Raw genomic sequence first — 15,835 nt, 5'->3', positions numbered from 1 at the left:
GGGATGGGGTGCACAGGAAACTAGGAGGAAACACATCTGGGACAACTGATCCCAACTGACCAAAGGGATATTCCAGACCACATGAAATCAGGCTCAGTACAGAAAATGGGGAGAAGGAGGAGGTAGGGGGGGGAACATTTGGGGTGATGGTGTTTGTCTTCCCAAGTAAATTTTACACCTGATGGGGCTCAGCTCTCCTGGGGATGGCTGAACACCTGCCTGCCCATGGGAAGTGGTGAATTAATTCCTTGTTTTGCTTTGCTTGTGTGTGTTGCTTCTGCTTTGCCTATTAAACTGTCTGTATCTGAACCCATGAGCTTTCTACTTTTTATTATTCTGATTCTCTCCCCAGTCCCACTGGTGGGGCAGTGACTGAGCACCAGTGTGGGGCTTGGCTGCTGGCTGGGGCTAAACCAGGACAGTTCCTCATCTTGAAACTTGGAAAAAGATACCAGACACAAAGTCAGAGAGCAGAGGCAGCAAGAACCCCCTCCACAGGCACAAGAAATACTGGCCTGAATTGGAACAGGCATGTAAACCTGTACAAGCATATAGGTTTTTCACCTACCTGTAGGTTTATTGATAAACTTTATCTAGGTCAAGATATGAAAGAGGCTTTCATTTATTTTGGCTTGAAAACTTCTTACATTCAACACCATGTCTAAATAAAAAGAACCAGCTTAAAAGAGTGATATGCAACAAGGATAAAAGGAAATAAAAATCTAGGAGAATAGTAAAAATCAAAACACAGACACACACACATCACACGCTTCCAAGGAGAGATGGAAGAGAGTGTGAAACTTTGCAAAGATTTCAAGCAAACCCAGAGGGATAATTAACATGTTCACCCGTCCATAAAGACAGCTACCTACAGTTTGTGCTCATCAAACAAGTCAGAGCTTGCCATCATGTCTTCCAAAAAGATGGTTTTAACTTTCCCACTTCACAGTGATCAATAAATGCTCTGACTGGCTCATACTGTATTCCTCTGATGAAGATGAACACTAGGTCAATTTGCAAATCATAACCTATGCCATTAGTAAATCAAAACTGAGGAAATTCAAGTGAAACAGATAAATCTCTTCTAGTTTTGTTTAGCTGCAACTACTTAAATGAAATATTTACTATCATGCCTGCAGAATAATTAAGAAGCTTTCTCCTCTGTTCAGTAGTCAATGGACTGTTAAAATGAGAATGATGTGGCTTCGTCTGAGTGCTCCACCACCTCACTATTTCAGCAGAGAGACTGCAAGACTCATGGACTCTAGGAGAGATGAGATTTCCTGTCAGTCACTCAAATGCCTTGGAAAAAAGCACCAGCAAATTTCTCTGTTATGATAAATACAAGAGAATTTTAGGTAAGCAATATTCCAGCCTCCCTTCTTTCTTTCCCTTCAGCTGCAAAGCACAAGCATTCTGTGGGGCAAAATTCACTATGGAGATACTACAGGAAAATGGCTTTTTTTTCTGTAAAATTTTAAACCCACAATTTACATTTATGTAGAAAAATCTGCAGGTAGCCAGTTTAGAGGGATGCTGGATACAGTGTATTTTGACATTCTACAGGCCCTCTGCACCAGTTTAACTGAAAACCCTTCCTGGCCTTTAAGTGTTCTCAGCCACCACCAGTGCAGCCAAACTTCCTTGCTATGGGTTTCAGCTGAAGAACTTTCCTCCTTTGTCAATGTCTATTCAAAATTGCTCTTTAGCCTCATTTACCCACAGACTACTGCTGTGTCCTCTTCGTTTCTGTCATAAAGAGGATTATAAAAACACAATTAAAGCACCAGCAATATTATAAGAATTTGAAAATATAGGCTCCATTAAGTCTTATATTTACAAACATTTTCATTAATGAAAACAGTTTTCAGCACTATTCTGCTCATTTTCACTTAATTGCTGGCTAATGGGATCTCTTGATGTGTCACTGTGTGTGCTCTGAGGTTTCTTGCTAAGGGAAAGATAATATAATATTCTGAATTAGCTCAGATAAGCTCTCAGGACTGACAGTAAAAGACACCTCATGGCAGTGTCTGACTTTTTGCAGTAGAGTGATTTGAACAAGTGCCATGAAAATTCCCATTTACTCCCATTATTTACCACCAATTTTATGGCCAATTTCAATGCCCTATTACAGCTCTCTAGTACTTTACCACAGTATAGAAATTGTTCTTAGAAAGATGGGGGCAGAAGCAAAGAGGAAATATTCAGCTTGTAAAGGTCACTAAGTGAGCAGAATAAGGGAATTAATGGAAGACTTACTGCAAGGATTAAATACTTATTATCCAGTCAGATAAACTGTTCAAATGACTTACTAAGACTGAATTTTAACAATCTTGCTCAAGCTTGCTTAATCACAAGCTTTTTCCAACGTACAAATATAAAGTATTGTTATATCTGAAAGAAGGAGTGATAAAACTAACCAGTGTTTTTAATATTGCAGTTGTTTGAATTATGCTCTTCTAAATGCATTGTTCTCAGCTTGAATCCTATGCTTCAGAATAAACTTTGGGGAGAACCGAGCAAAGAGTGATTTGCAACAGTTCAGTTTTGGAGCTGTGCAATGATCCTGTATATTTGCAGCTGATAGTGCACAAGATGGCAACAGCTTTAGAGACCTGCTAGTGACCATTTCAACAATTATGCTCTATGAAATGCCACTATCTATACACTTTGATAAATCTAGGTAATGGACACCTAGAGGGTCAAAACAGTTACTGACCCTCCGGATGGTTAAAGACTCTCAGCAGTACACTCTAATATGCCATCACTATTTTAATCTTCTAGAATGACTTAAGCAAGAAGGCTTTGTTTTGTTTTAGTTGTGTTTTGTTTTTTTTCCCCCAAAGAACAGTCTCCCTTTTGTAATCATATTTGTTTTCAGTCAAGAAATCATAATTTTCATGTTGCAAAGGCAGAAACAATAATCTCTGTAGCTTCTGACACAACCTATTTGGAATTCAGAACGACAAGGAAGGCAATTAACTGACATTTTTCTACATAATAATATAAGTTAGGGCTCTAAGGCTTTGTTTACACTAGGGAAATTTGGACAAGTTTCTCTGTGTTGCTGACACTGGCTTGGCCAAGGCACTGTCAGGAATGTGGAAGGTCTGATGCAGACAAATTCACCAGCCTCAATAACTGCTATCAGCAATTAAAGATTTCTTGGGACAGAATGAGAATACCATTCACAGGTATGAATATTTCTACACAAATAATCCAAGAACTCATGAGCAAGACTCATTCCCTTTTTGAAAAAAACTTGAATGTGCCTATTGTTTAAACAAAAAATAGTCCAAAGTAATGTAACCATCCTTCCTTAATTATTTTACTTTGCTAAAGCCTCCATTTCTTTAAAAGATATTTTAACTTTTAATAATATAATCCTGAAATACTTCTTAAAATTAAGAATCATTTGACATATTCCTTTTGAATAAAACAAAGAAGTTGAAAGCCTGAGTTATTTTCTGAGAATGCAATTTTTTCATAAGCATTTCTGTAGAATGAACCTTAAAAGACACCTTGTAATATGACTTCCTCACAACACATCCTTTGGTGCCTATCACCACACCACTCAATATTTAAAAGCTGCTTCTCCACCTGAACAGTGTTTTTAAACTGAATTTTTCTATTTAAAAGCTAAATCATTAAAACACTGCTGGAAGGAATATGGTTACAAATGAGGATATTGGCAGAAATCCAGTGTTATTGGGAAGGTAGGATATTCACACTAGTCTGCTGCCAGTGGTGATTAATTAAAATATGTTGGATACCTGAAGCCCAAATGGTTCATTCAATATGACTCCCATTGCAGAAATGTTCTGCTTTTGCTGACAAGATATTTATTCAACCAAAAGAAGAAAAGGCAAATCATGATAGCAAAGCTCGAAAACACAAAGATGTAAATGTTCATGATTTATTAACAGTCCCAGCTTTTAGTCTGGTGGTTTACATATCAGGAGAGGTGATTTCTGTCTCCACAGTATAGTTTATCAAGAAATCTGCACAAATTAGATGGTAGAACTGCAGAGATGCAAGGCTAAAACCCGTGTAACTATGGAACAACAGAGAAGTAACAGAAGAGCAAATGAATGTGGAGAATATGAAAGATGACAATGGAAAAGATGGAGGAATGATGAAAATTCTAAACGGTGAGGGAAAAAGAAACAACCTCCAATCTTTGTTCATGTGTTGTTACAGATTTGGCTTGCAGCAGATGCTTAATTTTCATTGCAAACAGTGTAGAATTTACCAGTTATGAAAGACATCTTCCCACAAGCATGAAGGATTTCAAGTTATTTGCAATTTTTAGATTTTTTAAAAATTAGTTTGACTACTAAATTACACATGGAAACACCCTCAGCAAGTCCACTTCCTATGATATGCACATGGAGAGACAAATGTTTTCCATCAGCCACACATCCTCCTGACGCCTTCTCTCCAGATACTGGAGAGATACATCATTTACCTGTGTACTAAATAACTATGGTATTTCCAATTAATATATTTTCACAAACAATGCAAAATTAGATTTTGAGATCTTTCTGTGTAACTGGCAAACCCAGTATTAATAAAACACCATCTTTAGTGAAGCAAGCCTATAAAATCATCAGATGACACTGAAATCAAGCTAGCATTGAGAAAAACAACCCAAAACCAACCACCTTACAAACTGAGGGCTATGAGAAAGGTAATAGAGGCCTGAGTCCTGAATTTCCTCTCTAAAATAATCTGTGATGTTCTATAAAACCACTGTGCAGTTGTACTTTATAATATAAACTGATAATCTGAACCACATATTTGTGTGCATATCTGTGTTTCTGGCAATCAGGCTCTGAGCACATACAATTGAGCTACACAAAGATTCAAAATCCAAGTAACAAGAACCAAAGATCATATTTGTGGGAATTCATACTGCTTTATATACCAACTCTTAAATAAAGTCTCTGTATTTTCAGCTGGTTAACTAATATAGAATAAATATCCAAACAACTCAAAGTAGGACTCTGAAATCTATGAAGTGAACAACTGAAAATGGTTCATTAGTTAGAACCAAACCAGACTATGTTAAACAGGCATCTTTTGCTTATTTTGATATGTCCTGCTTTGTATTTATTTAATTAATATGATCTTATCTTCTTCCTGCAAGTCTTTGGAAGTGACCTGAATAGGCACTAAATATGTATGATCTTTAAACATCAGGTAAAAAGGATAACTTCAGTTGTGCATAACATATCCTTGAATTCAAGGAAATAAGTTAAATACAGCACACTGGGGTAAGGAGTTCACAGCTGCACATTCACTCCCCTTGTCCAGATAATCTTGTTTCTAGAACAAGAGTAGAATTGCTACATTACTTTGACTATTTTACCTTGATTCAAATTTTCTCTCATGGAGGCAAAATAGAAAATGCTTAAATTTCAGTTACCATAATATATTTTGGATTATATTTATGCAGATTAACCTGTATTCCCACAAAGATGAGTTCATATTATAGATGTGGTTTTCTAAGCATTCAGTGCTTATTAATTAGGTTTTCTAAAGACAAGCCTTTCCTCAAAGTAGTCTCAATATGAAATAGGTAAAATAGGTAAAGTAATGTATCAAGAAAAGAAAGAAACTCCTCTAAGGTTGTGCTGGAAGAAAATGAATTGTTTACCTAATTTTTTTACCTTAAAAACTTTATATTTTTAACTATACCATGACTAGTTTGATATCTGTTATGTGATATTAATTCATAAATAAATAAACTTTACTGTTTTACTTCTCTCCTTTGAAGAATACCAGCCACAGAGACCTAACTGTCCTTTGGTTTGCAGGAGGATTTCAGAGAGGAAGGTCTTGATAAAACCTGTCAACACATGTGCACTGAAGTCCCAGAGGGCTAGCACACGCTTCTTCTCCCCAAGCCTCATCTTTGACAGGGAGAAAGGATGACACAAGGGTTCACCCACTTTGGCATTTCACTTGTCCTTCTTGGCATCCTGTGTATATGGCTTGGGATCATCCCAAACTGACAGGACTTCCAGACGGAGGCGAAGAACCTGCTCTCCCTGCCTTGCAACTAGGAGAGGGCACTTGAGAGAAAAATGCAGAGCTCTTTTAGTTAAGGCTCTGGGTGGTCTCAGGTAAATTCTGTACTCAATTCCTGGCTTTGCAATGGATTTTCTTCACTAACCTAGGCAAGTACCTGTGCCTTGCTGCAAAACCTCCTGCCTCACACAGAAGAGTTTTGAGTCAGTATGCAAATGTTTGAGAGATGCTAGGACTCTGCTTTCACGGGCACACAGTGTGGGAAGCAGCACAGAGCTCAGGATGATGTCTGGGAGTAGAGCTGTATATCACACCAATGAGCCACAGTTTCTATCTTCCTGCACATCATCTTTTACACCCTGTGTAATCACTTCACGTGTTTAGTATTTCTACTGCTAGTGTTACATGTCTATTTGCACAAATTTTGTCCCTGATGTTAGAGGAGATAAAGCTATCACAGTTTTTTTGATTGAGCAGAGACATCTACATGTTTTCCATTACGATTCTGCCATGCAGGCTGATGAACTGACATACTAAAGCAAGTAGAAAGGGAGATACACAGAGGAAGAAAACAAGGGGACAAGATGACTCAGCCAAACCTGCAGCCCTGCAGATTTCTAAATATTCTATAATCTTCAAAGTCTCTGTGAGAGAACAGAGCTCTCTGACTATCATTTCAGTATTTTTACTTGAACATAGTACTTGGCAGGAAGCATTCAACAAACTGAAGGTATGTGTATCATGCTGAAACATATCACACAGACGTTATTATGCAGATGTAGGAAGAAAAATACAACATCATTTTGACAAGGAAACTCAAAACTTTGGGTAGTACACAAAAAAGCAAGTACTTGTCTAATGAAGGTACTGCTTGTGGCAGAATAATGAATTAATCAACCTTAAGAGAAATTATTATATAAAATAATGGCAGAGAAAAGTTAAAGCAAACAACACCCACAGACTGTACAAAAGACTTTTTGGCAATCATATGCTGCTGACAATTCATCAGATATAACAAGGTGAGCAAAAGAACTGACCTCCCGAGGACAGATGATCCTCTTGGGACGTGGCGCCTCTTGTTGCAATTGATACACTGTCAAACACAAAAATGTACAGATCATTAGAAGATGGCAACATACACAAACTTTTATTCAGATGAGTCTTTTTAGCCAGAGGCTGCAAAGAAAAATGCAAATGTAAAGACCATGACAGCAAAATGAGGTATTTCAGTGTGTCTAAGTCATTTACATGAAAATTGGTTGTTGACTGGCAAACTAACTCAAGTGATCTGTGCTTTAACTGTTAGAAGTATTACCCTTTTGTACTGGCTTTTATATTTCTACACCAGGGAAGACTAGTCAGAAAGACTTGCTAGGTCTCTCTCAGGATAAAATCCCACTTTTGCATATACCATGCTGTAGCAATCCAAGAACAGATTGTTTACCAGTAACAACAGCTTTTTTTTTGGATAGGCCAAGAAAAAGTTCAATACTTTTGAATAGGTTCATCACAATCTCATAATTTATTTCAAGATATGCTGGCAATTACTGAGGAGCAAGCAAACATTCCTTTCAGAGCAATTATGCCCTATTCAAACGGCCCTGGATCAATTTTGCAAATCATCTGAGGGCTGCAGGAGAGAGAGACCTGAGGCTAGGGGTACTTGCTGCCTGGCCCCCAGACTCTTCACTGCATGTATTTAATGAGATCCTCTCTCTCTTTTCCACTCCAGAGTCGTGAGAAGAAGCTGACATGCATGACAGTAATCAATTCCAGCACAGACAGACTGTCTCCCCGTAACTCCAGTAAAAATCCCAGAGGTTTGGATTGCCTCCCTCGAGAAAGGCCTTCTGTATGCTGACCTTCTTGTATTGGAAAGATCATGTCGTGTCCATGAATTTTTTTAGAAGACTTTCCAGGACACGTTTATTCACAATGTTGGTAAAGCTCAGAATTAAGCCCTGGAAGGTGGTAGATTATGGGAGGAATAGAAATGTCTCTAGGTTTGGTAAACACAGAAGCCCTGTTGCAGAAAGTGAACTGAAAAGGTGGGTGTTAGCCCTCAGCACCTTTTCCCACCTTCTGCACCTTTTCTTTAAATGGGGCTAGAATCCACAAAATCTGGAAAGCGGGGAAATCCTCAGTTTGCACCCAAGTTTGTCACACAAACTCGATGGGACATGAAAGCTTTAAGGGCTCCTGCTTTCTGCTCATGTCAAAGTAGAAAAACCCATAACCTCTTCTTAAGCCAATCCAACCTTCATCCCTGGTTCCTTGGAGAAGCACAGGAAGACAGTTCATAATTTCTTATGTGCCCTACCAGTTTTAATGCTGGATGTGATCCAGCTCTAAATTTCTACTAAGGCTTTGGATTTACTCTGCATCATTCAGCACTGTCAGATCTCCTGCTATTTTGCACAAGATTTATGATAACATGATAATATTTTGATAACTCCATGATAAATATATGGTCTTTCTTACCTCTTGAATTATGTGACTAAGATTCATAGACTTCTAATCATTTGTGATCACACCACTTGTGTATCTGAATAAAGTGTCAAACAATGCACCAAAATTTTGTTCAAAAAATCACAGATTGTTTTTTAAACCTCTGATTTTTCTGGAGCCCAATATAATGATGTTAGAATTAACTTCTGAATGCTTGAAATGAACATAACCACTGATAGAGCAAGTTAATGATGCTTAATCCTAAACACATCCAAGAGGAAAATAACAGTTTTGTTCTTCCCCCCACTTCCAGTGGAGAGAAGGAACTCCAAGGATTCAAAACATGGCAAGAATATGACTCCTCAAGTAAATTATCTATTTCCCCAATTAATTAATTTGAATTTTAACTAAAAAATCATACTTTATAAAAATTATATTTTTCTTTAATCAAATCTGTTAAACATTGACTGACACAGCAAATTAAGCTAGTGGAGCTGTTTCTAAGTTTTGATAAGAGTGATGCAAAACAAGTTGGTCTGAAGGACACACAGGAAGCCTATCTTGTGATTGCTCCATTTTTGAGAAATGAAAAAAGCAAAGAACTCTCTAACATGACCAAAAGGACCTCTGAGGCTGATAACAGCAAAGAAGCAATGGTGGGGAGAAGAGTCAGCATTTCACAAAACAAAGGAAGGAATGATTAACAGGACAGGGCAGATACATATATGAAAGACCTGAAAGCAAATACAAAAAATTGGATGCTTATAGGATGTAGTGGGATAAATCAGTGCAAGGAGGACAAATCATCTTAACAAGTGTGTTTTGAATAGAATGGAAAAGGTTCTGGCATTCTCAGAGAGAGGCAGGTAATTAATCTGTGCAATAATATGAAATGAGAAGCATATCTGATTTAGAAATATATCAGAAGAAAACATATTATTATTACAATACAAATAAATAATTACAAATTATATGCTAAATGTACTGGATGAGAAAATGGCCCAAGCATGATCAAGACTGAATATGTTTGCAAATGGGAAATGGTTTCCTCTGAAAGACAAAAAATTCAGATTTGGTCGTATTAGCTTTAAATTGATAGTCATTAAACTGACAGAAAGACAAACCAATAGAACAGTTGGAGTGAGATACAGAACCATTAGCTGGGAGCAGAGAAAGAACTGAAAACCACCAGTGGCTTTGTGGTAAGGGACATGGAGCAGCTCAGTGGGAGACAAACAACAGAGACAGGACAGACAGACAGACAGACACATAGCTGCCAAGGACTCCCAGTAAGGACGCACAACAAGGCAAAAGTGGAAAAGGTAAAACAACAGTGAAGGTTCAGTTAAGTGGAAAACAAGGAAGGCAGTGTCTCACAGACTAAGGCATTAAGGAGCAAAGCCAGTGTGACCCTACCAAAAGCTGCCTTTTCCTTTAGAAAGGTCTCTGCTGTTTCTGCTTCAAATGATTGCTATGAGAAAGCCTGCTAACGGGCTATGAATACAGTGCAGTATTATGGCGAAGGTGACTTGAGAAAAATGTGCCCTACAGCTAAGTTCCAATGAGCACAGACACCTCATTAAGTGACCTCATTTTCAGAAGTGCTGAACATCCTGCAGCTCTGCCTGATCTCATTATACACTTTTTCCAAAGTGCTGGGCACTCGCACTGAGGCTGACATTGCTGAGACCCCAGCACAGTCCAGGGGATGGTCAGAGATTCAGAAGGCACACGTCCCTCACCTACTTGCTCAAATGGCAAACAATCCTTGCCTTTCTGCCTCATTTTCCCAGCTCTGAAAATCCTAAAACAGAATTCAATGTGTAAGACCATGGTTAAGTGAAATAATAGAAAAACACACTTATTTAATGCAGCAGCAAGCAGTGATTGACATCTGACCCAGTCAATTCCAGCATTTAGAACTGACAGGCAGGTTACAGACAAACCCACTGTGATCATAGAAAAGATGACACTCCAACATAATGATGTATTATTATTTTAGCCCTGAGAAAATTAACCTTATAAAAAGTCAATTGCATGCAAAAAGAAAATGTATTACTACTGCTCTCAGAGAACTGCATCAGACTGAGAGTGGTTTTTTGTTCAGCACCAGATGCAAATGAAATGCACAGTAATAATATACATTAAATATTAGGCAAAAATGCAGCACTGCAACAGGAAAATGCAGTAGTTTCTATCTGACCCTTGAACATCTTCATCAGTTTCATATTGCTTCAGATATCTTGCCAGCATTCATAGTATCATAATCACATTGGAACTTACAGTGTTAACAAAACTTAAATTTATTATTGAATTACTTGAGGAACATTCCTTTGAGATGTAAAGTAGCTGGTTAGAATATATCTTTCTCTCTTTTGTTCCTGTTAGAGCACAAGTCTTGTCTCAGGGGATGAAATAGGGAAATTCTACAGTATGTTTTAGGAAGAACTGTCTAATTCCAAAATCCAATCTGCCTAAGAAACAAAGGGGTGACACGCAAAAATCAACCCTTACTCCTTTTCTGCCAGGCTATCACCCATTTCTTAATTTTTTTTTTTCTTTCCCATTCTGCAGCGTGTCAGGACCTCAAGCTTTCTCCTTTAACTCACCTATGATGAGTGTTCAGTGATGCTCCAGCGGAGAGGAAAAATTTCTATCATCACTTTTATAAAGCAGCAAGGAAACATTCCGCCTTCTGTCTCAGAAGTTCCTGAGTTTTACCTCCTCAGCCTCATCTCAGTCAGGCATTTTTTATCCACGTGCTGAGCTTGAACAATATGAGCTGTCCTATTTCTGCAGGATTACTCACATGCTTAATTAGGAACCTAAGTGCTTGGCTGAAGCAAAGACTTAATTTCTAACAAAAATGAGTCTCGGACACTGTGCCTATTATTTGATGAAGGACAGAAGGCAGGGAAGCTTCGTGAGGAGCTGAAGCATGGCATCAGCTGATGCTCTGTGCCTTGCCACTTTGCTTCCCACCAACACACTGATCTTGAATAATGCAAACAAACATTGAAGTGGCATTGACACATGACTGACTCAGCACATGCCAATCTGAACAGGGCTAAAAGGAGGAAAAGAGTGGTTTTACATCTCTTCAAAATTCAAGCACATATGTACTGAGGCTGGAAACCAGCAATGACCGTGCTCTTTCAGTCAAACAAATTGCCTACTTCTCCCAAGAAGCAGGTAAGGCAAGCAGACTCTCCTCTAAGAGGACAGTGCAGTCTGGAGCAGTTTACTCACAAAGGTGGCAGAGGCTCCACCCTTGCAGGTTTTCAGAGCTCAGTAATGTAAAGCCATGGCTGCTCTTCTCTAGAGCCAACAATAGTCATGCTTGGAGTGGGAAGCCAGATCAACTCACCCCAGAAGCCCTGCCAACCCACATTCTGTGATTCTTATCTTTATTTACTACCTCCGTGATGGTAAAATGGCAAAATCTCATTTTCTGTAATACTTCCAACATATGGTAGACTGCAAAAAGGAATCGGTTATTGGAATTATATAAGAAATCTGTTATTTGTTGATCTTCTCAGGTAAAAATACAATCAAACCTACTGCCTAGAGGCTGCTGGCTGCTAGAAACTTTCTGAATTTTTTTCCAGGTTCCTTCCTGTAATACAAAATTATTCTTGCCATTTCTTTTATTGTCCCAGGGCTATCAGACAAAGTCTGAAAAACTTCATGACCTGTGAAATCTATGTGAAATACTAACAATTCTTCATAATCAAGTGAGGATCTTCTGCATTGGAAGTGTCCATGTTTTCCAAATACAGCTGAATCAAATTATGTCAAAACATTAAGGCTTGAGTTCTGAAAACTACTGCACTTTGATTAGTGTCTGTCCATGGACACGTGTAAAACTGTTTATTTGAATACTTTGTCTGCATAAACAGGAAAATCTGCCTTTGTTTAGAAGATAGAAGGATTGGAGCCTTGATCTTGATGTCAGTAAAAGGCAACATAGTCACCTAAATTTATCCAGGACCGAAAATAAGAAATCAAAACTCTATGTAAGGTATCTTACTAGTACGTTAGCAAACTCAAAAAGTTACTAGGTAAAATACACTGGAAATAATTGTTAAATAGGCAGAAAACTCAAAGTGCTAAGCATGAAATATATACATAACTTAAAACTGTCATGAGATAGGACAGCAGATTGAATCACAGACAAACCCCTGTATATAACCTGTATAATTAATTTACCAGATCAGAATTCTTCTTGCTGAGTAAAGAAGCATACATTATCTACCACTGCAAAGAAAAATGTGCTTCTGTGGCTAAGCAGTCTCAGCAGTAAATCTAAGCTTAAATTATTTTCTGCATTTTGGAGCTCTGCAACTTTTTCCAAGGTCATTCATGCATGGGGTTTAGATACTGAGGCCATGATTTTGTCATTACCACAATATTGGCATCCTACATATAGTAGAATTGGAAATGATATATTCATAGACTATTCATCCATTCTGTTTGTGTTGGGTTTCTTTTTCCATTTAAATAAATGCTTCCTTGGACTAAATGTAAACTATCAGATAAAAGTAACCAAACTTTTTCACTGCATGCAATGATCTGTCTGCTGCACAACTGGGGCAGCTAAGAGCAGGTAAGTAAAGGTATGTGCTTATTTCCTGACTTATTAATGAAAACTTACTGCCAAAAAGGAAGTATCTGTCATTTGAAATGCTGGTCTTCTCAGAGTAAATAGGAACTTTTTCATTGATTTTGAGTAAGCCAGGTTCCTCTTTAAAAAAAAAATTCACTCAACTGTCTGCATCTTTTCAAGTACTCAGCAAAGAATACTGGATGGTCCAACACTCTTGCTGACTTTTTAAGAGGTTTCTCTTGCATGTTCAAAACATTACAACAACAACAACAACAACACAACAACAAAGTATCTAGAAAAAAGTGTTCTGAGAAGCAAGTTCTATAATTTAATGGTATATTCAAATTTTGGTTGAAAAAGTCCCAGTCCATTCTGGGGCAGAATGTCATTCTCAGGTAAAACAGAGGTGATGTCTTTGAAGTCGGTAAGGCAGTTTAATGTACATGTAAGTGAAGTCAACAAGTTTATTCTAGTCTTCAAAATTACACATGTACATGCATGTAGCTACTGTGATCATTGTCTTTTTGTAGCTGCATTTTGGTAATGGCACTGTACTGAATTTGCCACAAAAAAAAGAGATGACTTTTACTTAGGATGGTTCCGTATCTGAAAACAAAAAGAATACAACAATTCTCTATACCCAAAACTACACTCTTATTAATGTTCCAGGAAGGGTTTAAAATAAAAAGATCAAATTTAAAGGCCATCCTTAATAAGGGATTTAAAAGCCAATATTTTGTCTTAGATCTGTGCTACTCTATTAGAAAACACATTTGGAACAAAGCAAAAGAGCATAAAATATGCACTTCTGCTCTGCACTCTATGTAAATGATTTTTTCTAAAGGCAGACAGGAAGGTTCAAAGAGCTGATAATGCTGTCTCCAACTTCTAAACCACCACTTCAAAAATCAGCTTTTATTGCTAAGGATCAAAAATATTATTATCTTAAAGTGATTTGGTGACCCATATAAAAAGACAAGTATTCTCAAGCCTGACCTTTAGTAAATATACAAAGCATTAACCTCTACCTCTGAAATCCTTCCTGAAAATCTCAGCAGAGAAACCATTAAACCTAGGAGCTGCACACTTGTAATGCAGTGGAGGGAATCTGGCACACATAATCCTGCTGCCCTTGTTCCACAGAAGTCCATAAAAGTTCAGGTTTTGCTGCTGTCCCATACAAGCATCTAGTACATTTATGTCTTCCTTCCAAACAAAAAAAAAGACCTAACAGTGACTGACACCTTGGTAAGGCACTAAGATTATTCAAATTGCTTGTATACTCACAGTATGATTTCCATATTGGAGGCTGGTATTCTTCAGCATCTAAAATGGAAACAAAAAGGGAGAAAGAAATCAGTCATTTGGCCACTGGGTCAAACTGTCAGCATGCATTTTTCTGCTGAGAGACCTCAACTTGTCAGCAAAATTCACATTTCTTTCCCAAGAGAGATGATAGCCTATTTACAGTACAGTTTGCTATGTGAGAGAAGAATACAAATTTCAACCACTTGTGGATCCAATGTGCTTTTCCCGAATTATTCAACTGTGAAAGAAATTAATTTTTTACCAATTTGCAATATTCACCAGTATTTTAAAAATACTTAACTGGGCTGGTAACTACATTATTTATTTGCTTTACCTGGCATGATAACCAGGTAAATCACTACTGGCTTTCAATGTGGTCTCTAACCCCACCAGTAAGATCTGAAAATGAGCATCAATGAATAACACACACCGGGGCTAAAAAGATGCACAGCTCAGGTTGGACTCAGATGCACAGACCTGACAGTTTCAATGAGAGTCAATCACACTTCTTGAACCCACTAGCATATGTAATGGGCATATTTTCCAAAAGCTGAATCAACAAAAACAATACAATAAAGATAGAAAAAGGAAAGACTGCAAAACCTGCCATTACAAACAGGTTGCATTATTGTAACATTATTGACTCAAGGGGCACAAAGAGTTGGTGTCTTGTTAGTGACCACTCCACCAGAGAGGTTTCCAGCTCTCTGTAAGAAAGCCAATTGCTGCAACCTACAGAAATCCCAGCAGAAGCCAAGCTGGAGTAGAAGGAGCAACACCAGTGACAAAGGGTGGGTGGGTACTGGTTTGGCTATGAACTGCCAAAAACTTTAAATTCATTTACCATGGGTATTCATTAACTTGCCAAAACCGTGTAGGTTAATTAAGGTGTTTGTTATTTACTAAACTTCTACTTAAGTTATGCTAATATAATTCAATTACAGTTGCATAGCTCACGCTCCTTGTCTATTTACATACACACAACTACTTTAAATATATCCCTGCAAAAGTCTGTTTACTAGGAGTGTTAATCACTAACTACCATCTGCCACTTTTAACTCTATTGTTTTAAAAGAGGATAAATCTAGCAACAATCATAGTTACTGCCTGGAATAGCACCCTGCAACAATTTGTAGATATATTGATTGGGAAACCCATTCAGTTTCAACTGAATCCACCTCACAACTTTGACAAAGTTCAAAATGCTCCCAGACTGACAGAGTTATACTGTGTTGTGGCAATCCATGAGTAATTAGGTTGCAAGTTCATTATGCAGAAGACTTATTTTAAATTATATGAGGCTATTCATGACACTAATGAAATTTATTCATAAAAGAACTAATTTTTTCTCAAATTATGATAGCATTATGTCACCCCTTTTCCCCCCAATACATCTATTGCTTCACATATGGTTTACCATAATATTGTGTATTAAAT

At 37.7% G+C, this 15,835-nt stretch overlaps 1 protein-coding gene across 1 annotated transcript in view; it reads right to left on the bottom strand.

Moving 5' to 3' along the window:
* Window positions 1-15,835, bottom strand: part of CHN2 (chimerin 2) — a 161,282-nt gene that overhangs the window by 80,202 nt on the left and 65,245 nt on the right. Inside the window, exons 2-3 of the mRNA XM_033053813.2 lie at window positions 14,378-14,416; window positions 7,074-7,129 (exon numbers count right to left, since the gene is read on the bottom strand). Coding sequence (XP_032909704.1) covers window positions 7,074-7,129; window positions 14,378-14,416 — 95 coding nt within the window. The remainder of the gene's footprint in view (window positions 1-7,073; window positions 7,130-14,377; window positions 14,417-15,835) is intronic.

This window comes from Catharus ustulatus, chromosome 1 (genome assembly GCF_009819885.2).
Source record: "Catharus ustulatus isolate bCatUst1 chromosome 1, bCatUst1.pri.v2, whole genome shotgun sequence".
In the NCBI taxonomy this organism is placed as follows: domain Eukaryota; kingdom Metazoa; phylum Chordata; class Aves; order Passeriformes; family Turdidae; genus Catharus; species Catharus ustulatus.
Note: the sequence above shows the minus strand (reverse complement) of the source record. Positions and strands in the feature narration are given on the sequence as shown.